Source organism: Ambystoma mexicanum, chromosome 2p (assembly GCF_040938575.1).
Source record: "Ambystoma mexicanum isolate Mex_15411 chromosome 2p, UKY_AmexF1_1, whole genome shotgun sequence".
NCBI classification, from domain to species: domain Eukaryota; kingdom Metazoa; phylum Chordata; class Amphibia; order Caudata; family Ambystomatidae; genus Ambystoma; species Ambystoma mexicanum.
In genome coordinates, this window is record NC_090923.1 from 1058608747 (window position 1) to 1058636163 (window position 27417).

Consider the following 27417-nt stretch of genomic DNA (forward strand, 5'->3'; position numbering starts at 1 on the left):
CTGTGCTGGGCGAGGGTTGATTAACCCTAACCTGGCATTTTGAAGTCCTGTGCAAGTGACTTTGGAGCAGTGTATCGTTAGTGGGGCCCAGAACAATGGCCAGCATTTCATGCACAGTAATGAAGACTCTCCTACGAAAGGACAATCCTTTATGCTAGTGGGTCTCATTCCTCTCGGTTTGCCTTGCCTCAGTGTGTGCCACGGGTAGAGGGGGGCTGGGTCTATTTGGTACTTGCTCTAAATTCCTGCTCCTATGGCCCCCTTTATGAACTGCTGCGCTGCTTTTCTCTGTAAAAGTGTGCCGATCGAGATGTCCTACTCCATAGGGGCACACGCTTGAAGCTGGCATCACCCACGCCAGTGTCTCTATCCTTTATGAACTACTGAATCTCTCATACATGTCCGTAATCCAAGTATTTTTTTCCCCATTTGATCAGTGATAAAACTTGGGGTAATATTTGGGTGCAAAACTACACCTACTCGGGATGTACCACAAACGGCGAATGTATGTTTAAACTTTGATTCTGTTGACACCTGTCCCAGGTTAGGCTCAATATAATGACTAAAGTATTCCGCTAAGCCTTGTCGAGAATGTGAGGAGCAGGTTGACACGTTCAATATGGTGGACTTTTCACAAGGTTTGTGGGTTTTCGAAGGAGATGCTGGCCAGGATAAGGTTGCTCTGTGGAATTGTGTTGTCTGAAAACCCATGGTTTTATCCTTTTGGGGGTGGCAAGGAAGGATGTATAACCACATACTGGTGGCATGGCTACAGTTATCGCTCATCTTTTGGTTGCTGCCAGTATTGCCATTGCAAGATGTTGGAAGTACACAGATTGTCCCATACTGTGTGTGGTGGAGAAAGCTGTGGGACCCATTAGTGGCTGAGAAAGTTACTGCACTCCTACATGCTCATATCACACAATATTTTAAAAACTAGAGTACTGCCAAAAGAACCCTTTATCTACATTTAAACCATCTCCCCAATAAAATTTCACATTTATTTGACCCTCAGTATATTGATTGGTCACTATTTTGAATGCTGTTCTGTGGAAGGGGTATAGCTGAGTGGATGCATGTTGTATCATCAAGGGACCATCTCTGTTCATCAGCGACTGGGGAATGTTGTTTTTGTTTGCTCTACTACTGACTGTATAGTTCATTTTGTCACAAAGGCAAATATGTTTAAAAAACAAATTGTTGGTACCAACTAAGGTAAAAGCACTGGTTACTTTGTATCAGTACTTTGTCTCGGTACTGAATGTATTTATTTTATTTATTGTGCATTTATAAGGTGCTTATAATTTGTGTTTAAAGCGCCCACAGGGCAGCGGTGAGGCAACAGGGGAATGAAAGGTAAATACAACAATGAAAGATAAATACAACAATGAAAGAGGAAGACTGTCCTACTAGGCCTTGTGAGCATTCAGAACGTGCAAATGCAGAGGGAGAGGATGTGGGAGGGGCGGGTAAGTGCTAGGATTACCATGGAGGGAGCCAGCAGAGGAGATAGGCCACCAGCTTGCTGTTTAGCGAAGCGCTTGACACGCCTCCAATTAGTGTGCCTCCAATGATCTCTGCCTAAATGCCAGCAAAGACTGAGATCCTTCCCGTTGGGACGCCTGCTCCCCCCCTAACTCTGGCCACCCTCTATGGGTACATGCCACCCCCCCCCCCTTCATCTGAAGCAAAAAAAACTTGGAGCCACATTCGACTACTCTCTTTCCTTCCTCCCTCCCCATCCAGGACCTTGTGAAGGAAAATCACTTTGAACTGTACCCCCTCAAAGGAATACTTCCTTTCCTCACTTCCCTCAGAAGCTCAATGTCCTCTTCCTTAATCTACACTCTTCCTTTCTACATCCCCTTAAGCTAATTCTGAATAGGGCTGCAAGACTTATCCTTGGCCTCAAGCCCAGGTACTGCATCTCTCCAGCACTACAATCGCTCCACTGGCTCCCCGTCGCTGCACGGATCAAATAGACCCTCTGCATTGTCCAAGGCTTTCTGGGGCCTGGAACCTACTTACCTTCAACGTTGCCTTCCAAAATACTGTCCCTCTCGAGCCCTCTGCTCATCTACCTCCAACCTTCTGCAAGTGAGCCGGTTCTCCAATCCCCTCTGTCTTGAGCCTGAAATTCTTAAGTTCCGAAAACTCCCAAGACCTTCCGCTTCTCCTCTTCCTTCTCTCACCCTACTATGCTAACCTAGCTCTCTGCTCTTCCTTCTCTCCCTCCTTCCACACAGCTTATTGACTGGCTGCCTGGTGTACCTCAGTCTTACAGGTCCCAGGCATCCCAGTCCTTCTGCACTTGCTGCAAGACCCTGCACCCAATGCACTTGTAATAGAAACCATGAACTTCTTGCTCTGCACTTCACCAGTCTCTACTGAATGAGTGAACTTGGACCCCTGACCCTCCCGCACTTGTACAATCTGTGTACAGCCCTGCCTGAAGATCGTTCTGCCTGTTCTCCCTTGTCTCACACCTTAATGTGCACTTGGAAAAAACTGCAGAATTGCTGTCGGGCCTATTTGCTGTATCTAAATTGTCAAATGTATCCTATTCACTTTATCTGCTTGTGCAGACCTTTATCGTCTCCGAAATTCAAGGGCTCTGAGCGACTTGTTTTTCCCCCCATGTTCCTGCCCTCTTTTATTTTTTTTAAAAAAATGTATTGGCAGAGGTTTACAACAAACACACATGTCAGAGCACAAAATACAATCAATACACGCGAAGGACGCAATGCGCCCGCAAATGAAATGGTAAATCAACAGGAGGAAGAACAGTTAATTGTGGGACACCATGGCATTCGAGATCAATTCTGTGGGACTGGGGGTGAGTCCCTTTCAGATGTACTCTGCCTGGCTGATTAGGTAACTGTTGAAAGCAGACCATATGTTTTTGGGGCGAGAGTGAGCAGGGAGCATAGTGAGATTCTAATTCACAATTCCGGGACCAGGTAAGTGCGTTGAGCCACTTCTGAAAGGTCGGGGGACGGTGGGGTTGGGGGTGGGGGTTCGGGCTCTTCCAGAACATATGTAGATGGTCTGCCCTCTCTGACTTGCAGCGAGCACAGGTATGTGTGGTAGTGCGAGCAAACTTGCAGACTTTGAGAGGAGTGTAATACAACCTGTTCAGCAATTTAAACTGCATGACTCGTTAACGGATATTGAGGGATACTCTATTAGTGTGCAAGCACATCTTTTTCCATAATTGGTCAGAGACCTTGTGGGCCAGTTCATCAGCCCATTCGGTGCGTGCTTTGGAAGGCTGGGCTGGGGTACCCACTAATAGCATTTTATATAAAGGAGACCACGCCGCGGGGGCCGTTTGAATTAGCAATGTATGCAACCTGTGGGGTGTCAGGAGGCTCATCAGGAAAAATGGGCCATCTGGCACGGAAGGCAACACATAGCCTATAATACTGTAACATCTCAAGTACAGACCCAGAGTGGCCCTGTCTCCATGTCTGTGGATCAATGAACCTCCACTCAGGAAAATAAATCGGTCAATGCCTGATAACCTAGAGTACCCCAACTTCGGGCCAAGGCTGTGCCGTGTGTAGGTTCCAGCCCAGGCCTCCCCCATATGGGGAGCCATTTATAATGGGGGTAGGATACAGCAGTTGCGTTCAATAGACAGCCCCAGGCAAGCAGGATAGTTGCCACAGTGCCAAGGGGTGAATCTGGCACATAATCTCGATGTAGAAGGGACATAATGTTAACTTCAAGTGCCGCCAGGGTTTCCAGCTTTACATGCGGGCGAGTCAGAGAACTCGGGTACCAATGAGTGGCCTACTGGGCCTGTGCGGCCATCCAGTACAGTAGTAGGTCAGGAGCTGTGAATCGCCCCCTTCATATGGGAGAGTCCTATCTAGCCATTTCTTACGCACCGCACCTGAATGCCATAAGAACAGAGCACATGATTTGTGTAGTCTCGCAAAGTATTGTTTCCCGGGCCAGATGGGTACATTGCTAAAGATGTGCAGCTTGTTTGTTTTATTTATTTATAATGTGCTCCAGACCCTTAGGTTACCGGGCGCAGCAGCAAGTATATGCGAGACTTACAATGTTACATGAATGAATTTACAATATTACAAAATTACATGAATGTACAATTAGCAGTTGCAGTATTAACATGTATGTACAGTTAGCAATATACAGAGTTAGCAGTTATAAACATAAGGGTTACTAACGCATCTGAGTGCATTAAGTAGGGCTACACTTGTGAAGGTTCAGGTGTCTAGTCGTTGTTAGCGTTAATATGTTTGAAGTTCCTTCTGAAGTGTGGGAAGGGTTGGTCTACTCTTAGGTTGTGTGGCAAAGCGTTCCGCAAGTTGGCAGCTCTCACAGGGAAGCTTGCACCACCGATTTTAGCAAGTCTAAATCTGGGTACTACCAGGCGATTGGAGTTGGCGAGTCTCATGGGTCTATTAGATGTTTTTCTTTTTATTTTGTCCGTCGAGTAACTAGAAGCAGCATTGTTTAGGGCCTTATGGGTCAAGGAGATCATTTTTAGGTGGATTTTATTATCCATGGAGAGCCATTTGTGTTGCCGCCTAAGACGAGATATGCTCCCTCTTCTTTATGCCTAATGCGGCTCTAAGAGCATTGTTTTGTAGAGTTTGGAGTCTTTGGGTAGTGGCTTTATTGGCACCACTGTATAGGGCATTACAATAGTCGAGTCGGGAAAGTATTAAGGCTCTAGCCAAGATTAGACAACTGGTATTGGACAGGAAGGGCTTGCCTGCTCTTATCAATTTACAGGTGTAGGCAATAGTGGAAGCTAGGGAGTTGACCTGTTTAGTGAAAGACAAGGTAGAATCAAGGTAAAAACCGAGTGTTTTTACTTCCCTCGAGACTTTGATAACATTTCCATCTATGCTGAAAGCTGAGTAGTCTGGGCCCAATTTGTTAATATTGGCTTGTGTACCCAGAATGATCAACTGCCTTATCGTTCAGGCAGAGACCATGAGTAGCCATCCATGCCTGAATGATGAGATACTCTATTCACCAACTCCCTGTCCTTGCTATGATCCCCAGAAGGTGGGAGGAGAATCTGTGTATCATCTGCATAGTTGGTGTAGGTGATACCAAGATTGTCCAGATCATCGAACAGAGGTTTGGTGAATATATTGTATAGAGTCGGGGAGACGCAGGATCCCTGAGGGACTCCACAGGTGATGGGTATGGGGTCTGCTGCTGCCGTTTGGCAGGGGGGGGGACTCTTATAGTTCTAACTCAAAGGATTCTATCCAACTGATAGCTTGGGTGGAGAAGTGAGCGGCAGAGTCGAAGCGTCTGCAGAGGACCTTGTGGTCCACAAGGCCAAACGCAGCTGAGAGATCTAGTAGGAGGAGGGCTGTCTTACCTTGATCTCTCAATTCGTCTATTTGGGTCTTTAAATCAATAAGGGCTGTTTCCGTTCCATGTGGTGGGCGGAAGCCAGATTGTCTAGATCCTAGTAGTTTATGCAGTTCAAGGTATTTTTGAATCTGTATGTAGGCCACTTTGTCCAGGATTTTCAACAGAAATGGAACTGTAGTGATTTGACGGTAGTTAGTAGGGATGAGAGGGTCTAGAGTTTGCTTTTTGAGCAACGGGAGCACCCAGGATTGTTTTAAATTGGCTGGGATGATGCCTGTGGAGAAGGATGCGTTGACAAGTTTGGAAATAAAAGGTGATAAATCTCTGGCAGCGTCTTTTATTAACTGTGCTGGGCAGATGTCACCTTTGCAATTAGATGGTTTGAGGGTAAGGATGATTTTTTCTATCTCTAGTGTGGTGGTTTTGGTGAAAGAGAATTTGCTAGACTGGGGCATGTGGGTAGCCTTGGGTGGTGACAGAGTAGGAAGGGTAAGCAAATCTTTTTTCAGTTGGATTTTATTTTGGAGGGTGTTCATTTTATTGGTTAGAGCATGTTGGATGTCTGTGCACCAGGTCTGATCTTTAGTACAGGTGTCTGGTATGGCAATAGGTGACTCAAGTTCCTTCAGTATGGAAAAGAGTTCCTTCATACTTGAATTAGAGTTGGCGATACGAATATTGTATGAATGCCTCTTAGCCAGACAAACTGCATTTTTGTAGTGTCGTGAAATAGATGTTAGGTTGGCCTTGTTCTCAGCAGCCGGGCATAGTTTCCAGTTGGATTCATATTTTCTCTTGGTGAGGCGTAGGGCCTTGAGTTCAGGAGTAAACCATTTATTTAAATGGGCTTTAGGTTTACTTGTACGCATTTTAACTGGGGCAATTTTGTCCATAGTATCAGTCATGATTTTGTTATACTCGTGAACTAATATGCTGGGGTCTAAGTTGTCAGGCAGTGCATTTAATGTTGGAAGAATAGCGGGTATGACATTGTCTATTGTCATTCTTTTTGTTTCTTGTTGGGCATGAAATTGCCATGGGGACGACTGTAGAGGATGGTCGGGAGGTTAGGAGGTTGAAGGACACTAGTGAGTGGTCAGTCCATGATAATGCCGAGATAGATGAGAACTGCTGTACAGTTTGAGTCAGCGACCCAGTCTAGTATTCTACCTTTCAAATGGGTGGGGTTGTTGACTTTTTGGGAGAATCCTAGGGAGTTGATGGCGTGGGCAATAGTCACGGCGTGCGCATCTGCTTGGTCATTAAATCCTAGGTTAAAATCCCCTAGTACCAGCAGTTGTGAAGTGGTTTTAGCATTGAGGGTTAGTAGCTTGTGCAGATCCTCTTCGAAGGTCCCAAGCGGACCTGGAGGTCTATAGATTAGGTGAATGGTTAGGGATTGATTGTTTGAGGTGTTTTGCAGTGAGGGCTTCACAAGATTGTAGCGTTTGGGCGAGGGCTAGCCTTAGCGAAAGACTCTATTTGGAGATGGCAATTCCGCCTCCGCGGGTGCCCTCTCGGTCTTGCCTACATATAGTGTAACCGTCAGGGATGGCTAGCATAAGTGAAGGGCCTGCTGCTGTGTGTAGCCAGGTTTCGGTTATTGCAGTAAAGTCCAAATTCGCCTCAGTGATTAGATCAGCTATATCAAGGGCATGTGCAACTAATGACCTGGCATTGAGAAGCGCTCCTTTGTAGGAGTGAGCCTTGGTTTCCTCTTTAGGTTGTGTGAGATTAGGAGTATTTTTCGCACTAGATTTTATCAGTAACAGCAACTTGGGGACCAAAACCATCTTGATGAGGGAGAGTTTACCAGCGAGTGACAATGGGAGAGAGCGCCACTGTGCCATTTTCGATTCAGCAAGTTGTGTTACGGCCAAGTAGTTATCTGCTAGCAGGGTGGCTCTGGACAGAGACATCTGGACACCTAAATACCTGATTCCGCCAGGGAACCAGTGAAGTTGATACTCAGTCAGGCTGTTGGGTGGAATTGGTGAGTTGGAGAATCTCAGACTTGGAGTAGTTGATTGTAATACCCGAGAGGGTGCCCACACGTGTGATATCTCGTAGTATGGGGTCCAGGTGGGTGGCGGGGTCCCTGATGTATAATAACACCATCGGCATAGAAGGATATTATCTCAGGGGTGTCCTTCAATCGTACTCCCCTGTGGGAATGGCACGCTCTGATATGGTCCGCCATTGGTTCGATCACAAGTGTGAAGAGGATAGGGGAGAACGGGCAACCCTGTCGGGTACTTCTAAATTATTTACATTCTTCAGATGTTAGGGAATTGACCCGCACCCTTGCCATTGGTGGTGTGCACAGCAATTTAATGTATCCGATCGTATTGGGGCCAATCCCCATCGTCTCCAGGACCAGCCACATGTATTTCCACAAGACCATATTAAATGATTTTTGAGCATCAAGTGTAACCGCAAAGGCGCTCACGTCCTGGTCAATTCTGGCCATCACATTGAAAAGCCGCCGGATATTGTGAGAAGTGGATCTCCCGGGTACAAAGCCCCTTGGTTCTCGTGGACCAGGTGTGTCATGATCGGAAGGCAGCGGTTCGCTATAACCTTAGCAAAGATGTTGGTGTCTATGTTCATGAAGAGGGGCCTATACAAGCCGCATTCATCACTAGTTTTTGTCGGGTTTAAGCAACACCGTTAGGACGGCTTCACGGAGAGAGGGAGGGAGAACAGACACACTGAGCGATTCGTCGTAGACCTCCAATAGTTTGGGAGCAAGAATATCGACGTGTACCTGGTAAAACTTGGGGGTGAGTCCGTCAGGACCCGGTGCCCTGCCTTTCGGGAGGTCCGAAATGGCTTTGACTATTTCTTCCAGCTCGATCGGGCAATCCAATTGGTCCCTAGTCGAGGAGGAGATGCATGTTGTGGGGATCTGATCAAGTAGATCTCTCATGTGTTGTCCACTATGTTCAGGGGGTAAGTGTTGGTGTAAAACTCAGTAAAGATATCCAATATTTGCTGGTCCGACCATCGTGGAATGCCCTGCGCGTTCTTGAGACACAATCTGGGCCTGCCTCCATTCCCCCCTCTCATTAGTTTCGCCAGTGTTTTACCTGGTCTTTAACCCTCCCCATATTTCTGTGCAGCCTGTGGGCGACTAAAGTATCGAACCTCTCTCGTGGCGTGCGTTTCGAATGTTTTAAGTTCTTCACTGATTTGTGCGAGTTTGGCAGGGTCAGCTGCCGTCGAGCAATCTTGTTCCAACTCCCGCAGCTTGGGTTCGGAACGACTGAGGTAGTTTCATATAGTTTTTTTTTTTAGTACTCCCGCCTCCCTCGAGATGGACATCTCTCTGATATATACCTTCAAAGCATCTCAGCGGACCCCAGCAGTAGTAGCCTGTAGGGAGTTGCATTCAAAGAAGGTCTCAATATCCGCTGGTATGTTGGCCTTAAACTATGTCGAGGAGGGCAGCAGGCTTGAAGTGCCATGTGCTCAAAGTAGGCACGGGTGCACCAAACTCCGACAGAGTAATCGGGGCTTCGTCGGACAGCGTACGGGTAATTATCTGCGCCTTACCAATCCTTCCCATCAAGTCGCTAGATACCAAGAGAAGATCAATTCTGGAGGAACTATCGTGAACAGATGAATAATAAGTATATTCACATAGCTGAGGGTGGAGAGCCCTCCAAGCATCTCAGATGCCAAGTGATGTGCTGTGCATGTGTAGTCTGCGTGCTGCACGTGACTAGGTTCTGGGTGCAGTTCCTGTCCTATCCAAGCTGGCGTGCTCCTTCCCTCCTTGAAATGTGTATAGGCGCTGTATAAATAAACATCATATAGCACTGGAAGTAAGGGGGGGAAGGAGGAAATGAGGGGTGCAAGCAGAGCAAGATTGACGAGCCAGGGAGAAAGGTTGGAGCCCTGGGCAACGCCACAGGTGGAGATAGATGTGGAAGAGGAGAAAGAGCACGGGAAACCCTGGGGATGGACAGTCATTTAGGAAGGAGGTTAGCCAGTCCAGTGCCCGCTCTGAGATACATGGGGTATTGTGGAGCCATTTTATGGGGACAAAGTGTTTGACCGTGGAGAGATCAAGTAGAATGAGAGCGGCTGAAGAGTTATAATGAAAAGATGCAAGCGTGTTCTTCATGGGTGTTCAGAAGAGCAGTTCCCGTGCCTCTGGATGCTCGAAATCCAGATTAATGGTCGTGTAGGCAACCAACAAGTTCACTATGCTGGGTCAGTCGGGGCAAGACCAACTTCTCCAAGAGTTTTCCCAAGGAAGGGGGTGATGGAGATGGGGCGGTAGTTAGCCGGACCAGACATGTTTGCAGAAGGCTTTTTCAGGAGGGGGTGCACAAGAGTGCTTGAGGAAAGAGGGGTTGGACCCAGCATCAAGATAGTGATTGCAGAAATTGGTACAGGGGCAAGAGAGCCAATCTTGTCCTTAATAGTTCTGGAAGAACAGAGGAAGACCTGTGTGGATGAGACCTTCAAAGAGTGGACTACTCTAGTGACCTTGTCAGATGTGATGGGAGAGGAGGAGGAGAGATGGGCAGAGGGGCGGATGGGACACCATAGGTGGCAAGGGGGTCGGTGGGAAAGGTGAGGGGGAAAGGGAAGAGGGTGCTCAGGATGTTCTGAGTTTTTGCAGTGAAGTTGTGGCCATTGCATTGCAGAGGCCCTTTTAGGTGAACAGGTGAGGTGGAGACTACGGAAGGGTTGGCGAGTTCCTTGCAGAGTTTAAAGAGTACAACCGTGTGTTAGGATTGAGAGTCTTGGGAAGCACAGGTAAGGCAGAACGGATTACTTTATTTACTTACATCAATTGGGCACATAAGATGACAGAGCAAGTGTAGTAGCGGGGAGGAAGCCCACTGACTCCCACCACCCAGGCTACCTGGTTTCAACTGCCTTGGGTGGAACACTCGCACAAGACAACATTCCAACTCCTCCAACAGAACACACTCCAGTCCAGTCATAACACTGTGTTGTTGGATGCACCACAGACGTAAGCCTGGATGTGGGCCCTTTTCTTGCAGCGAATGTCGGTGTTGACTTTGGACATGGCGACATGCCAGTTTGTCAGAGGGTGAGCCTGAGGTCTGCCACTTCCGTTCCACAGTTCTGCACTTGCATTTCAGGGCTGCAAGGTCAGAGTCGTACTAGGGGTTGCGCAGGGAGGCATGTTTCATGACTGGGGCAACGATGTTCCAAGTATTAGTGATGGCAAGGTGGAGGTTGTCGAGAGCGGAGTCAGAGGTAGTCTGAGGGGCGGGGAAGAGGGTAAGATGAAGGTCGATGGAAAGCAGCAGCTGACACTCTTACGCTCACCTGGTCTCCACAGGGGCGCCAAACAGAGCTGGATGGTCCGGTGTTGAGTGGTTCCTTTTGTCCCCCTCTGATTCCCTTTTTCGTTACGAAAGCAGGTTGCCTAAAATGTTAAATCAAATGTTACCCAACCATAAAGACGAGGGCAACTCCCGCCTCCCGTGACCTCTTCCTGCACCCCTCTCTCACCTTTATGTTATGAATGGCGGACTGTCCACCCTGCGACTTTATGCAGGAGTGCCTAGTAGTTCAAGAATCCAGTTCCTTCACTGATCCTGCAGAGTTCCAGACAACAGTGACTCAATGGGTAAGTCTTTATTCCAAAGTATGGATTGCTTAAGAGTTCAAGTTGCCAAAAGTTCACTCCTGTGCCTCTTCCTTACAGCTTTCCCCTTGGTGCTTAATATGGAGCGGGGTCCCTTCCGGAAATGGTAGCTGGCTTCCAAGGTAGGTCTAGCGCCAGCGTTATGCAATAGTCTTTTCACACGGTATTGTTCTTTCCTCAACTAACCTGCTGTTCTTTGTATTCTGCAGGTGCGGTATATCCAAGACAGATTGCCTGGTGAAGTCTTGCGGGACCGCAAGGAAGTGCTGCCTTCAGGTGAGTAGCAGCGCTGCGCAAGATTTAAAAGTCTGAATGAGGCCTTTCCCCACTGCGCGGCTGACCTGATGTTTTCTTTTGTGTTCTACAGATGCGGCAGCTCCGGAGCGGTGATCGGGTGATGGTGCTTCGATGGATCGCTGGAATGAGCAGCCTTCTGGTAAGTATTAGCGTTTGTCAGAATTCCTCTTCACTGGTTGACCCCATAGTGTAGAAGAATTATTATTCCCACCAATGTACCCCTCTGAATGGTACAAGCACACATACAGAGGGATCAATTAATTGAAAGATGTTTGGATTTCCCTCCGAGACCAACGTAGCTGTTCAGTGAAAGAACTGATCCTAAGAAGATTTACCATGATCTGAGTACGGGCCGTATATAGTAGAAATATCCAGAGGGATTCCAAAATGGTGGAGCACGAAGTATAAATGGCAAATGTTATTGATGAAACGAGGAAACCAAACTTCCGTCTGATTTACAAGGAATACGTAAGCAAGAATATCCGCGGTATAGCAACAGTTGTTACAACTCCCGCGATGCAGCAGATGCTGTCCCACGGTGCAGCGGAGGCTTTGTCGCGGGGCGGCGGATGCTTTCCCACGGTGCAGCTGATGCTGTTAACCAGTAAAAGAACGTACGAACAGAAGAACAAGAGTTACGTGAAGTTAACGCTATCCAAAGAAATCCTTTAAGCAAAGCTGGGTCGGAAATCACATGGGCAAGACCAGACTGAGGAGCAGGCAAAACAGAATCCAGGGGCGGAAAGAGGAGGTTGAATACCAGAACAGCAGAGTTGCCTAAACACACTAGGAAGATCCAAAATCAAGGTCTGGTCCAAATCAGGGGGTCAAAGTTACCAGGTGGTCAAAGAACAAAGTCAAACGAGTAGCGCCACAAAATGCTTGATCAGAAGCACTGAGCAAGCAGGGAGGCGGGGTTAAGTATCCAGGATCACATGATCACCGCCGTGATCCAGCACGAACGTTGCGTCTCCTTAGCAACGTATTGCCTAACTTCCATGGCAACCTCCAGCCGCCTCGGAAAGCCGGGTTTGAAGTAATCTGCCCCGCCATCCACTGCCTGACTTTTGGTTGGTTCTCCTGTGTTTTTTGGTTACATGAAACGTACGTAGACGTTACGAAAATCTGTACGCATAACAGCGTTGCGCAGCTAACCTGGTGTCTTTTCCTTTGCAGCTAAGCAGAAGCGGAGACTCCAGAGTGACCGAGGTGGAGCATCTGGTAAGAGTCTTGTTCTGTTCTCTTCTCTCGCTTCCTTGCAGGTAGCTCAAGAGAACGGGACGGGCGTGGCTGAAGACAGGCCTGGAGTTTGCAGACACAGTGAGCGTTACGCTGCAGGAGTGCAGAATAACGCAAAGTGTGTTCTGTACTGAAGGCGTGGTTTATATAGCCTTCAAGTAGTAGTCCCCAGGTAAAGTAGTCCCTCCAACCACACCCTAGCAAGTAGTTCCTTGGTAAAGTAGTCCCTTCAGCCAGCCTCAGACTGGTCTGCACGTGGTTCTCTCCCTTTGAAACCTGCCTTACTTGAGATGGCAGCATGAGCCTGGCGCCAAACGTGCCAGGACAGAGTCCAGGAAGCCCTTGGGGAATCCTTTGTGGCCTTGAAGGTCCCCATGGGTGCCAATACCCTGGGCTGGTTGGTCTGTTCCTGATGTCTGGGGGCAGGTACCGTGACACTCGTTTTATTTAATGGATGTTTGTAAACGAGGTTGGGGGAGGTGCGTTGGGACGGCAAAGAGGAGCCAGGTGAGAGGAGAAGAATTGTCTGACTGGGCGACTGGGGTGGTGAGTGGGCAGGAGAGCAAAAGATCAGTGTGGATGATGGCATTGAGTGTCCAGCCGAGTGGGTAGGACCAGAGGGGAGAATGGAGAGGGAGTGCGAGGTGCAGAGGTCACGGAAGAGTGGATGCCATGATTGAAGAGCCAAGGTGGATGTTTAAAGCAGGAGAAGGAGATAGATATGAGGAGAAATCACCCCATTCAGAGAGGAACAGGTAATAGCCAGGTGACGAGATGACCAACTTGCAAACCGGGCTCTCGAAGGAAGGCTGGGTGGGTATGAGGGAAGAAGGGACCCACTCGGGGAAGATGATGGCAACCCCACTGCCTGCACGCTTAGGGCGAGGCTTGGAGATTATCTTGTAGCCATCATGAAGAAGGGAGTCAAAAGCAGTGACTGAACTGGCATTGAAATATGTCTCAGAGCGGGGATATCTAGGTCAAGGTCTTCAAGCAGGAGACTGACTGCAGAGTGCTTAATAGCAGAACGAGCATTAAGCGTGGCTTTCTGAGGAGGGGCACAGGGGTGTGGTACACCAGTTGGAAGGGGGGGGCAGAGAGCGAGAGGAGGAAGGAGCAACGGGTGTGGGAAGGAAGTTGATGAGGGACGGCAAGTGCTGGTCAAAGGAGGTTGAGTTGAGGACCCTGAGCCATGATAGGGACCTTACGATAGACCTTGATATGCCTGGATGATAAGCCTGCCAACAGTACTTCCCATCTAGTGCCACCATAAATGGGTGAAGATGTGCGAGAAGTAAGAGGCCATGGATCTGGAGAGGGGACCGAAAAGAGAGTATCTGAAAATCAGTCTGGAAGTTGCGCTGACGTAAGTGTCTGCAATGGGTAGGCGGGGGCTAGTGGTCAGGATTTTTATTTTTTTTTCTCTCTAAAGCTTTTTCTTCCAGACTTCGTGAGAGGGAGGATAGGTGATAGTATAGCAGTTAGAATAGGTAGGGGCGATGGTGAGTGTCATAGGGGCGGCAGAGGATAGGATGGAGAATGGAGGGACTGCACAGCACGCGCACAGACTCGACAAGGCAGCCTAGTAGCCAAGGGAAAGCAAGAAAACTGATGCAGTGGAAACACTTCAGTAACAAAAATGGAGCGAAGAGTTGTTAAATACACCAGGATTTGAGTTGCCAAAATCACAGAAATACAATGCAAGCCTTTGAAATTAAAGTCTAATAAACGCATGTATAGGAGCAAGAACCCGCCCTTTCTTTCCCAAATTTTCTCCCTGATATTGATCTAATCTGATTCCTACGCATTTGATTCCTCAAACTACTTTTCAGTGCCACCAGACAATCTTCAGATCATTGGCAATGTCCGCCATAATGTTTTTTTTCTTTACCGGATTAATCTCCTGGTGCCCCAAGTCCTGCTCAGGAGCCAACTTGGCAGTCTCCTCCTCCACTTTTCTTAACTAATGCAAGGTACACGGGCCTATAGTCATTAAACATCTATGATCAGATAACTGATTGTACACTTCCAGTGAAGTGCCTCACACTTCTGATACATCCACTTTGCCTATCCTTAGTCTTGCGCTCCCCAGATGGAATCTTCCCACAAACGCAATTACAAAATCTGTTCAATGTTATCTGAAACCTTTCCAGATGTTCCAGGAAGAGGTCTCATCCTTTGTTAAAGATGGCCTTAAGAATGCCAATACTCCAGAATATGGTTCAAGGTATTTATTGTACAGACCTCCCACAAATTAGACTGGCTGTTGGTTTCCCTTATATACTGCCTCTTGTGTGGTATTGCCTCCTTCAGTCGGCTGTTATGCTCACCTGGTTCCAGGGCCAATCTCTACCTGACTTTCCACAACGGCCCGGTTACTCGGGTTCATGCAGAGAGCCATCTCAAAAGGCACTGTTTCAGACCCTGCAGCAGGAACTAGCACTCTAGCCCAAACCAAATCCTGACGTCAGATCTGACCTCTACACCTGTGACTACTGGCTTAATCCCTTTTTGGGCAGCAAAGGTCCCGTTCCTGGTGGCTTCCGACTTCCAGTCAGTTGCAGCCATCCTCTCAAGCGTCTTGGTGCTTTGTTTGTAATCCTTCAAGGCCTTCTTGACTGCAACATTCAGTGCAACAGTGTTTGGCTCATCTCCTGCAATTCTTCTGTGGGCCTATGACATCGAATCTGGATCTTCTCTGGTGGCCTCTCCAGTCCTTGCCAGACAGAAGGCTGCCTCTTCTGCAGCTCCACTGGAATTCTTTTAACACTCACCATACATTTCAGCATAACTGCAGGCCTTCTACATAATTTTCCCATTAGGCTTTGGACATACTTTAAGCACTATCTAAGTACCTTCTTATAGTTTTACTCCTCTGTGAAATTGTACGGAGTGCTTGGAATCAGGGTAGCATATTTACAGACACTGTTCCAATTTTAACTATTTACCTTGATGGACTGTTTTATGTTTACACATTTTCTAAAACTTGAATCTATTAAAATAGCTTATTTATTGTACTTGTGTGTGCTACTGCTTTGACTGGCTTTAACTCGCGTTGGGTAGCTTTTCTTGACTCTTACTGTTTTTCTAATACCTGAGTATTTTTAAGCACTTACCTGCACTGTAATATTTCCTGATGCTCGACTCTTATTATAGAGTATGTGTTTCAGTAACTATTTGTAGAGTTACTTAAGTTCTGATTTGACTATACCTTACTACTAATTCCTCTATTCTGTGAGTGAAGTCAGCCTACTGAGTCACAATACCTTTATGATCTATAAAAGCCTGGCGAAAACCCTACATGTACTCCAAGTTGTTCTTCACAAGCCCTCCTTGGAAAAACCTCTCGCATAACCTCTTGAAGCATTGCAAATGGTAATGGTTATAGAGCCAAGGAAGGTTTATTAAAGGATATAAGGGAAACACAATTACCACTTAACCGCTTTCCTTCCTAGGGTAAGCAGAATTGTTATGCAAATGTATTAGATTGCCTATATTCCCCTTTAAGATGTTTGACTGGATAAAAAAAGGGTTCAAATGGGAATAGTTATGTTAATGTTGCGAGTAAAATAGTAGTAGACAACCCAGGCCAGGGCCCATATTTGGGCTGGTACAATGTTAGTCAACCATTTATTACAGTAAATGTCTGCACCAATTTATTACAGAAGGACAGACATGAGGCAAGACAAATTAATTATGCTGCTAGAGCAGTCGGATACTAATTCTAGGTACTCTCAATTGACGGCGAGATATTTGAATGTCGCTCTGGCACTGAACACTTTTGTACAGACAGTGCTAGAAGTGAACTATTAAAACAGATCACAAATCACTAGTAGAGGTATTGAGAGTGAAAGCAATGTTAAAAGTTGTCATTGAGAGCTATGTTAAGGGTACGGCTATAGGTCTAGGAGTATGATGTGGTGTATGTTGAAGGACAGGTGGATAATAAAGTTGTGTAGTAGCTGGAGTACTTATCAACATTTTTTATATTGGTGGACACATGATGAGCCCTTGGCTATCCTCACGCTTTGTCTCCCATGCTTCTCTGCCAAAATACTGAAGGGTGGAAAACAACTTGTTCGAGACTGGCAGCTATCCTGGAATGGTGATCACTGTTGGTACTGCATATGCCAAATCATTTACTTTATTCATTTGTTAATTCTCGACTGTGCATTTACAACTCCTTTTCTTGAACAATTGTAAGTGTTATAAGACCACAACAGTGATAATTTGCACAGTATACATGCTTTAGAAGTGAACATAGCATAAGCTCTCTTTTATGCGAGTTGGGTTTTATTTTAAAAATGATTTGAAAAAAAAAAAATTCGTATCTGCATTGGGTTGAAGTTGGAAAGTGCCATGGTGCATATCTTGTTAATTCAAATGTGACTATGCTCTGTTCTCATACTGAATATTTTATTAAATTTGTGAATCAACACATGAGTCCAGTATTGTGCTTCAGAAATAGAACTGGCATTGTATTCCTTTTTCGATTGCAACCGTTCAAATCGCAAGCACAGACAATAAGTGGCATTCCGTATTAACAGTTCACATGTTCAAGGTTGCCATATTTCCTAGGGATTTCTCCCATTGTTTTTTTGGGGACTCACATTTTGATCAAGTGAGGGAGCATGCACAGTAGCTTGGGACCAAACGTCCATGGAACAGGATGATCTGTTGCAAGTAGTAAATGCATGGATGAAAAAAAGATGACCAGAATGTTTTTTTTTTTTTCATAGCCTTCCTTCCTTTTTGAAGTTTGCACGCTTTGCAGTTTTGTTTGTCATGCATTCAATCTGTGTTTTTTTTTTGCTTTTTTTTTTCTCTCCAATTGGGTGTAGGGGTTTGGGGGAGTCCATGCTTCCACACCCTCTCCCTGCCTCATGCCCTAGCCTCCTACACCTCTAACCCCCACATACATATACATGTGCATGTAATTGGTTGAATTTGGGCCAAACCGCAGACTTTAAAAAACAACCCGTATTATGCTGAAAAAACATGTAGAAGAGAAGATGTTGAATTGTTGGGAGGATGCCGAGTGCTCCATAGTAAGGTTTGAAATTAGCAACTCATTCCCTAGAAATTGTATTCAGGGATATATTTACACAGACAACATGAGGGACATCTGGAAGCATGGCCATGAAGAGTAAAGTACGCAAACATTGTTGCCCAGGATAGACATTGGTTTGGAAAGGGCATTCTGAGATTGTTGTCCCAGTCTTGTGTCTCAGAAGTGTCCTCTTGCCTATACACGAAGGCCCATGGAAACCACTGGTTATTCTTTCAGGGTCCATAAAGTACCTTGGGACAAAAGAAAACGTGTGTGTGTGTGTGTGTGTGTGTGTGTGTGTGTGTGTGTGTGTCTCTCTCACAAATCCACTTCCGGGGCACCAGTGGTCCACTGATGAATACCTGTTTCTAAACTATCAATCCGCCCCATACCTCTAGTACACCAAAAGGGATCCAAACAGATTGGAAACGCAAGTTAGATTATAAACCTCCTTGTCCAATGTTGGTAATGTGGCTGGAAAGACATGCTGATCTCTGCAAGGTTGTAGATTGTTGGTTAGTTGCAACACCGCGAAAATACAATTTATTACCCAATGATAAAAGGAACTGTCCAGTCAAAGTTGTATAAGATTATCTACTTTACTATTATTTTAACAGACCGTTTTAGCACACTACAAAATACAACCCACCCTGTAAAGGAACACAAAGGACAGTTTCACGATGGAAAGGGATGCACTCTGGTTACTGACAGCAGGGTAGTCGATAAAGCAATCAGTCTTAACTGTTCAAGGTTATTTGGTGTCCGCACCAAGGGGGCAAGGGGTCGTAAATGTCACTAGGAGCCTTTGGAGAAGGACCAGGGGTACAGAACAACAGTGTCCCTGTAATTGGGATGATCTTGATGCTCAACAGCTTCAAGTCTGTTCCAGGACGCTTTGCAGCTCCTGCAAGAGTGTTCCAGATGGGAGACGGCTGCCAGTATCAGGCGGCGGGCAGTTCGGCAAGCGAGGCTTGACAGCCAGTTGCAGGCTGGCCTACACAGCTGCACGCGGTCAAGAATCAATGTTGCTATGCTGGTTGGATCTGGAGTGCAGGTCGAGGCGTTTCGGATGGCTTGAGTGACTGCAGCGTGACAAGTCAGTGGTGTTGCGGTTCGAGGACTTGACTGCCACAAATGTCCTTAAAAGATGGTTGATGCTTGTTGTGGCTTTCCTCCTAGCTTCTTCGCAGGGCTCGTCCTTTAAGACGGATGGCCCAAAGCTGAGGAGCGTGTTTGCAGAGAGCAACCTTGTCCTTTGTTCAGAGACTCTCTGCCACTTCCTACCTAGGAAGCTTGCTGGCAGAACCTAGCAGGGCATGCTGTGTGCTGGCTGGGTACTGGTTCTGCGGCTGCTGGACAGGTCCTCTGAGGTCGGTATCTTCCTTTGTTCCCTAGGAGATGTTTAGGGGAGGGATCTTGCTTCCCACTTAATCCTGACCTCCCTTCACTGGCGGAAGCTGTAAGACAGACTACCTTCAGCCAGGGTCCAAATGAGTCCGTGCTGCTTTTCAAAGTTGTCAGATGATCTCCGAAGAGGGGCTCAATCCTCATCTAAAGCCAAATGAACCAATCCTGGGTCCCTACCAACAATCTTCTGTTATGCGTGAGGTCATAATTTGAGTGCTTTGCAACAGTAAAGGTATGGGGTGACATGTACTAAGTCCCCACCCATCTTCCTATCTGCTGTGGATCAAATTGGCTCTCTGGTTAATCGAGCTTTCTGTGACTCATGATCAAAGCACATGTCTCCCTTGAAGTTTGTGGCTAGAACAGACTTTGTCTCCATCAAATCACATACTACTTCCCTCTGAAAGGGGGTTCCCTGTAGGGGTTGTCTACTGTAAACAGTTGTTACAGACCTGACATTCACTGCCCTTCATAGAGAAGGGTGGGGGCTAGCTTCAAGCTGACACATTGCATATCAAAGAGGTGTTGGTGTTTCCAGTCCATTTTGTTAGTTCTGTGACCAGTCCTCTTTGCAGGTCTGCCTCAACTCAAATTAGTAAGCGCTGCCACCACACAGAACTTTGACAATGGAGAAAGGCGGATACATGGAGCCTTATATATTTAATTAGGCTGCCCATGGCAGTAGGAAGGTGTTGCCTTCCCCCTTCCTGGAATGCTTTCATGTACTCCTGGTTGTCATATTCCAGCTAAATGTGACCGGGAGTACTGTGCATGTAGGCTGTGTCCCCCCCAGAGTACACTTGACTATGGGATTGTTGTGCTGCGAGCATAGGAAAATGTGTGCGGATTAGCCACACACATTTTCTGAGGTTCATCTCCCATCATTCTATTTCTTACAAAATGTCAAAGTCCAGGTGAGCGCTAGGGGTGTCACGGTATTAGTTTTATGACGGTACAATAACCTTCTTGCCAAATGACGGTATATCATGGTTATCGTGGTACAGCAGGTGGAGTTAACCAATCTTAATAAATATTTTCTAAAAGGTCATAAATTGTCTGATGTATCATCACAAACAAAACCAGGCACCCAGGGCCAGAATTGGGCTTTTCAATATACTTTCCACTGAAATGCCACCCCTTGCTTCCACCAAACACAAACACAGGTGTGGAGAGGAGGAGGAGGAGTAGGGGGGGGTGGGCCCTGCTGCGACTGGCAAAGCAAACTGAATAGCTTTTCTTAAGTGGTCATTTAGGCTTTTAGCTCCCCCACTGGGTACTGGTGAAGATGAACATGTTGCCATCTTTATAACCTGCATGCCACAGATCAATGGAGGCTGATGGTAGTATACGCTTGTGCGCATACACACACGCACGCTCGCTTTACTTTACAGCCTTTAGTTTACTTGCGGGCCAAAAGGTGTTCAGTAATCAAAGACATCTTACCCTTTGGTATGGCAGCAGGGAATACCCACAGAGATGAGTGCATTTCGCAGTGTGACTTATTATATGTAAATTCAATGATAGAACCAGGGAAGTCCCCCATTGTCATATGTTTAGCAAACATTATGCATTATAAATATATAAACCTCAAAGCCGCCAACCCAAAGTAAACCCTTTTCCTTCTTGGCACTGTATTTATTCTTCCTATTGCTAACATACTGATTTTGTGTCAGGCATGTGTGGTTTATGGAATGGCATTAAAAACTGCTCCAACTGAAACTACTTGGCAGATGGCACATCCAACAGTGCAAGACCAAGACTGCGCAGCACTTGCTTGCTGCAGCCTTTCCAAATCAGATTGAAAATCACACTTAACGGTACAAAACGGTATACCGGTATTAACAATGTGACGGTTATTATTGTTCAGTTAAGTGGTTCACGGTATCTTTAACGGTATACCGTTATACCGTTACATCCCTAGTGAGCGCACACTCGCCGTGCGGATGGTTGAATACCTCAGTGATAGTTATTTTAAATGTCCTAAGTAAAATTGGTAGACTAAGTGTCATGTTAAAACTGTTTCTAGAATGGATTTACAGGAGAGGATGATCAGAAGTGATACGAAGTGACAACGGACCACAGTTCACTGGAAATCGCATGAGGCAACATTAAGAGTAAAGGTTTATAACTTGAAATACATTTGAGTATCATCTTTTTCCTCTATTGAACCTCTCTCCTGTATCATAAGTGATAATCCGGATAATTGATCAAGATACATGGAATGGATAAATGGTGGTGAGAACGCGCCAATGGGTCAACATCAATGCGAGTTTCAGTTTTTGGGCAGTAATAAAAAAGAGAACCCCAAATTCACAATGCCAATAAAAGTGACTAAATATTTCCACAGAGTAGAATGGTGAGTTTTATGCAATGTTGAAGTGCAGAAGTGAAAAGACAGTATGCAAAAAAAGTAAAGGAAATGATGGAAAGGGTAAAAGAGAAAGCATGAAATTCTGATTGGGGCAAACATAAAGGGGAAAGGGACCTAATGATCATTCCTGAAGAGAGGAGGCTATATCCAAGATGAGGGAATTGAATGGCAGCCAATGCCATTTGAGATTAATGGAGACACAAACAACCAGGGCAGTGTAAATAGCAGTGTACATCGTAGTGATAATGGGAAGGGAGGGCAAAGGTTACAAGGCAAAACAGCATTGGAGTTAGGAACACCTTTACTAGCTTAAAAAACGAAAGTGTATTAAATCTTGATTTTGCAAGAAAGAGGTTGTAGCAACAGAAAGTTGAATCGCCCATCTTGGAATGTAATGGGGTTCAACCTTCTGGGCAGATCAACTCTACAATGTGAGATAGGAGAAACTGAGAAACACTTAAGTTGATCTTTCGGTCGAGGAGTGTTTCAGGCAGAGTCTTGACCAGATGCACTAATGGTTTATGTCCAGATAAACCAGATGGTTTAAGAGCAAGAGACGATGTATGGAGGTTGTGTTATCATGGAGAACACCACCTACCTCTTAAAATCATAAAGTGGTAACTGGTTGTTTTTTCTGTACTAATGTTGGCTGTTCAGCTTCACATATGTATCATTACTAAACCAGCCTTGCCCATTCGCCTTTCACTGGAAACCGGAGTCTGGCATCTGAATGGACTCAGGCTGACCTACTTCCTAGAAAGATCATTTGTGTTTTGTGCAGATTACTTTTTGTGTGTAATTATTCTCCAAGGTATGGCTCAGTCTCCCCATAAACCTCTTTTACATCCCTCAGGTACTCAACAAGAAAGCTGCTAAGGCACGTCAAAAGGTGATGAAGCGGGAGCAACATTCTGGGACCAGGGACATCCACTCCATCCAGGAACTGTATCCTCTACAAAGCTTTTTTTCAGGCCTTCAAAGGCCCAGTATTAGTTGAATGCGGTGAAGGGGCACTGGCCGCTGCTGGGTGAGGCTTAAAACTCGAAATATTTAATAAAAAATGTAACAGTCAAATGAGTAGCATAGAAAACCAATCCAATATCAAATTGCAGATTGATCTGTTGAATTCTGAAATGAACATGCAGAGGCTGCATTAAATGGGAAGGAATGGTGAAGCAACTAGATACAGTATTGTTTTGGAGCAGTTTACAAGGGGGATGCAGTGGGAGTGTGTGGGTTGGTTACCCCCAATTTTATGCCATTTGAGTAGTTAAGCAATCTAGGAGTTGGAATGAACCATTGTTTTAGATAACAATTGCATGAGAATGTATTTTAATTATTTTCTTGAAAACCCAAAATCTAATTTTCTTTAAACTATTCTATTCATATTTCGGCTTCTATTGTGCTTGGTAATCTCCAGTTTTTAGAATTTAAAATTGTTTTCTTTCAATGTACTCTATTGCATCTTTGCATCTTTTTTCAAGATTTTCATAGGGATCCTTTCAACGACATCTCAGTAGCACACAACCGCTTTCACCTCATCAGTACATCTCAAGTTGGCAAGAAACCTCGAAATTAAGGATGAAGTGGAAATGTAGTGTAAAGTTTCCCGATTTCCAATTGGGTGTGTTTGGCTTAGAGCATGATATTAGCAGTCCATATATCTTGTGGAGAGAAAAGGTTTCAACAATGAGCTTACCTTCAACAATTTTTACGTCTGCATACCCTTGCGGTGTCAAATGACAAACTGCATGAATGGTGGCGACATATTTTTTTCATTTCCACATTAGCTGTAAGCTTGACTGTTGCTAATGCATCCCGTAGGTTTGCCCACCACAATTGGCTTGGTAGCAGTTGTTACAAATCAAAAGGCTTTGTCCCTTTTTCCCTGGAGGAGCAAACTTCTTTGAGGCTAGGAATGTGAGCCAGCTAAGCAAAACCCTCTTGGGGTTTGGGAATTGGGACCTCACTGGGAGTGACTCCTGGGGCAGGTCGGAAGGACACTGACTCGATTGGACCTTTCACTGTTTTCTTTATTAAAGAAAGGGAATAAAGTCTGTATTTCCCTGTTCTACAAGCTGTCCCTACCTAACAAAACTAGCTTCGGTGCTCGTCGGTGAATGTCTATGAATGAAACCGCCCGACTCTAGCCTATCTGACCCTAGCACTATTTTTAGCAACTAAAAACCTGGAGAAGGGAGACATTTTGCTGGAGTTTACTGACTTTCCAATAGATTGTCTGTCTCTAGTGATTACTTTTTTATTTATTTTTTATTTATTTGTGTATAATTGCATTTGCAATTTTTACAAAACTGATGCTGGTCATCTTACAAGAGCCACACAATGAAAAGAATACAACAGTTGAAGATCTGACAGGGGAAAATTCCTCCCTGACTACCCGCTCTTCCCTGTTAAAGTGCTTGTTCCACATCAGGGACCTCATAGTCTGTCATCATCGTAGTCTTTGAGGCAATTAATTGAAATGCACTTTTCAGGATTTTTACAGTCGCTATGGTTCATTTTGTTTTCTCCCCCGACATCAGCCTGTTCCACCAAGTTATGTCTGCATCTTCTAATGTTCCCGAAAGATCTGTACACAGGCTAGTCGTGTATGTGGCTCTTGCTTTTTTTTATCTCTGGACAGTATAACAGCAGATGTTTTATCGTTTCTGGCTCATTTAGTTGGTTGCAGAGTCGACAGGCCTTCGCATTGGTTTGTCTCCTGGTAGCCTGAATTTCACGGGTCGGGAGGAGATTAAAGCGCGCTCTCATGAACAATTTTCTTAGTTGCTTATTTGGAAATTTAATACAGTATCCCATTGGTTCCTTTAGTTTGTTGAAGTTTGGTGGAAGATCTTTGGTCCATTTATTCACCTGGGCTTTTTCCAAAGTTTCTATCCAGTCCTGTGCTTCCAATTTTGATTTCACTCTCGTTGGGTTGTTTTTTAGATCCTCTTCAGTGCAAGCAATCTCAGTAAGCTTTTCTCTCAGTTTATCTGTCCATTTATTTAAGATATCTAGGTGACAGTTTATTTCATCAGCGACTATCTTATAGATAGGCAAGCTGTCCTGTATAAGAGTGTTCCTCCAGAGTTGCATAGCGTTTAGCCCCACTGTCTCTTCTAGGGAGAGTAGGCCCAAATCTCTTCTGATCAGCACCTTTGAGGTTGCGTTGGGCAGTCCTAGAACCGTTTTCCAAATATGGCTCTCTAGTTTCCGCCAGATGTCCTTTGGCATGCTCAGAGTAGCTCCCATGCCATAGGTCAAGGTTGGCACCACCTTCCCTTTATAGAACTCTATCGTAGGGACTAAGGAGTATTTGCCATATTTTCGGTCTACGGTTTTCATTTAGACCAAGATTTTTTGTTTTTTTCCCATTCTGCATTGTTACTTCCTTTGCCGAGTGATCAATGTGGACTCCTCTAAGTATTTAAAACTTTGGACCACTTCAATTTCTACTTTGTCCAACGTCCAATTGTAGCCAGCCTGGGGCGGCTTTGCACTTCCCAAAAATCAGTATTTTCGTTTTCGATTTATTTTTAGGTTGTTCCGCTCCATATATTGCGCCAGGTTGGCAAGTTGGCGTTGTAGGCTGATTGGGTTTGATCTAGTAATATTAAGTCATCTGCATACAGTAGGCGTGATATGTTGACCTTACCCAGCTTTGGTGGCAAGGCTCTTACTGCTTCTTCCGACTCTTTGAGGTCCCCCAAAAAAAGCAGTGAACAAAGCCGGGGCCAGAGGGCAGCCTTCTTTACTCCTTGCTCCACCGGTATCTCTTGCGACAGAAGGCCTTGATTGTTTAAACAAACTCTTAGTTTGGTGTTAGTATGTAGAGCCATCACAGGGTCCAACAGTTCCCCAGGGCAATTCCATTTTTCCAGTTGGATCCAGAGGATCCGCCTGCCAACTCTATCAAAAGCTTGTGACAGATCCACAAATGCCATGAACACAGTCGGCGACCCTTGCTTAACCTTAGCTTTTATCAGGTTGAGAATAAAGATGTTAACTGTTGTGCTTCCTTTCTTTAGGAAACCCATTTGGAAATCTGTTTTAAGTCAATATTGCTTAATCCGTCTGTACCCAGCGCTCTTGATTTCTTTAATTTCCTTATGACATTCTTTGTCATCAGTTGATGAGATGTCGATCCAAGGAGTTTTAACTGGATTTTCGGCCCTCGGTATTTGATGTGGTGGTGCTTTAAACAGATTTTCGAAGAATTTCACCCAGGCACTTTCACTCACTGCGTTTGCTATTTGATTTTCCATCTTCTGATCTGGTTTATTGATAAGTGCCCAGAAAGCGCCGTTTTTTTTTTTTGTGCTTAAGGTGCGCAGCATTTCCTCTGCATCTTTTTGATACATTTTGTATCTATGACCTTGTATCCAGGTTTTGTAGTTTGAGCTTTCCTGTTTCAATGTATTCCATGCTGTTGGCGAGTTCTCCTTGATGGTTTGTCTCTTTAGTTTTCTCAGGGTTATTTCTTTCTACGACCTCTTTGTCATATGTATGTATGTTTTGCCGTAGCTTATGGTTGTTTCCCTGCGGCTTCATCCTGTACTGCAGTAAGAGAGGTAAATAGTCCGGGCTTTGCTTCTTGTCTCCTCGTGACTGAATACCTGTTTTGTACTTTTTGGTGATGCATTCAATATTTGCTGCAGTGAGCCGAATGCGGGTTTGTTGGTTATTCAATTCGATTGAATTGCTGTACCTCTGGGGTACAGATCGTCGTGATTTCCATTTTATAACCACAAGATTGTGATCGCTTTCTTGCGTTTTGGTCACCGAGTAGTCTTCTATACTTGCCAGTAGACTATGGGAGATGAAAGGGTAGTCAATATCGGCTCTGGATACGCCCCTTTCCCATGTGGGAATCTTTAACTTCCAAGATTTCAATGCTGCCACATTGTGGAGGTTTCTCGATTTCATGAGCCTCAGCCAAGATGTTCCTCTTTCTTCGGCTGGGGATTCATCTTCTTTGGCGAAGTTATCACCCTATCCGTGCTGCAATTTGCATTTAGATCTCCACATGTTATATGTGCCAGAGGGTCTTCCACAATGATGTCATCGATTGTTTTTGCTATTTATCTGCAGTCGTGGTTCTTTCCGGGTTCCAATATGTTATAAGGGCAATTTTCGCTTTTTCAATTCCCTTTCCTCGAGTTTCTTCCTGGGCCCATATCGTTAAGTCTGCCAGTATGCCATATGTTTCCACTATGGTTTTTATACTTGATATTCCGACCCCCAACTTTATGGCTATCGGGACCCCTGAGGACGCCGTCTAAACAGGCCCTTCGATGCTGGCGAAAATGCAATTTCAAAGCCGTCCAATGCTGGTTTTTCTGTTAGCCAGTGTTCCTGAAGACATAAGATGTCATCCGCCCCTAGATCCTGATTCTCCTTCTCCTTTTCCTTTTCTGCCATCTTTTTCTGAAACTTCTTTGTCCGGGTCGCCTGGGGCTTGGTGGGAGATTCAGCTCTGTGTCGATCCCTTCTATCACGTGACTGACCTCCCCTCTCCAAGTGCTTTTTATTTTGATCTTCGGTGACTTTAGGGTCTCTCCGTCTGTCTCTCATTCCTTGGTTCTCGTTTTTCTTACTCAATGGCGATCGCTTTCATAGCCCGCGTGATTGATCGGTGCCTGTCTCTTACTGTTATATAGATCTTTCGTTTTGGATATGCAATGCACTTTGTGGTCGCCACTTTTCTTTGTGGGCTGTGCTTTTCGATCTGCCTTAGATGTAATTCTGTCAGGGTATACCCTGCTTGTTGTATCTCCTTGTATGCTTCATCCGGGACATCTTTTATTGCCTGGTTTTTAATGTGGAGGTACGTTTTTTGCCTTTTGGTCTCTGTGATGGGTTCTATTAGTATGACGTCTTCAGTCTTTAGATGCTGCAGACAGTGTATTTTACTTAATATAAATAGTACTGTTTTCCTGTTCAGCACAATATATTTGGTTTTACACAAAGTTTGCTCTAATTTGAATATGCTTGACTCCTTGTGAGGGCTATGCGAGATCTTGGATTTCTCTCCCTGTGGTTTGCAAG

At 45.4% G+C, this 27417-nt stretch overlaps 1 protein-coding gene across 2 annotated transcripts in view; it reads left to right on the forward strand.

Annotated features, from left to right (window-relative positions):
- Positions 1-27417, forward strand: part of POLA2 (DNA polymerase alpha 2, accessory subunit) — a 910834-nt gene that overhangs the window by 128593 nt on the left and 754824 nt on the right. For both annotated transcript variants that reach the window (XM_069644973.1, XM_069644974.1), the window contains one exon: positions 22220-22311. In XM_069644973.1, coding sequence (XP_069501074.1) covers positions 22220-22311 — 92 coding nt within the window. The remainder of the gene's footprint in view (positions 1-22219; positions 22312-27417) is intronic.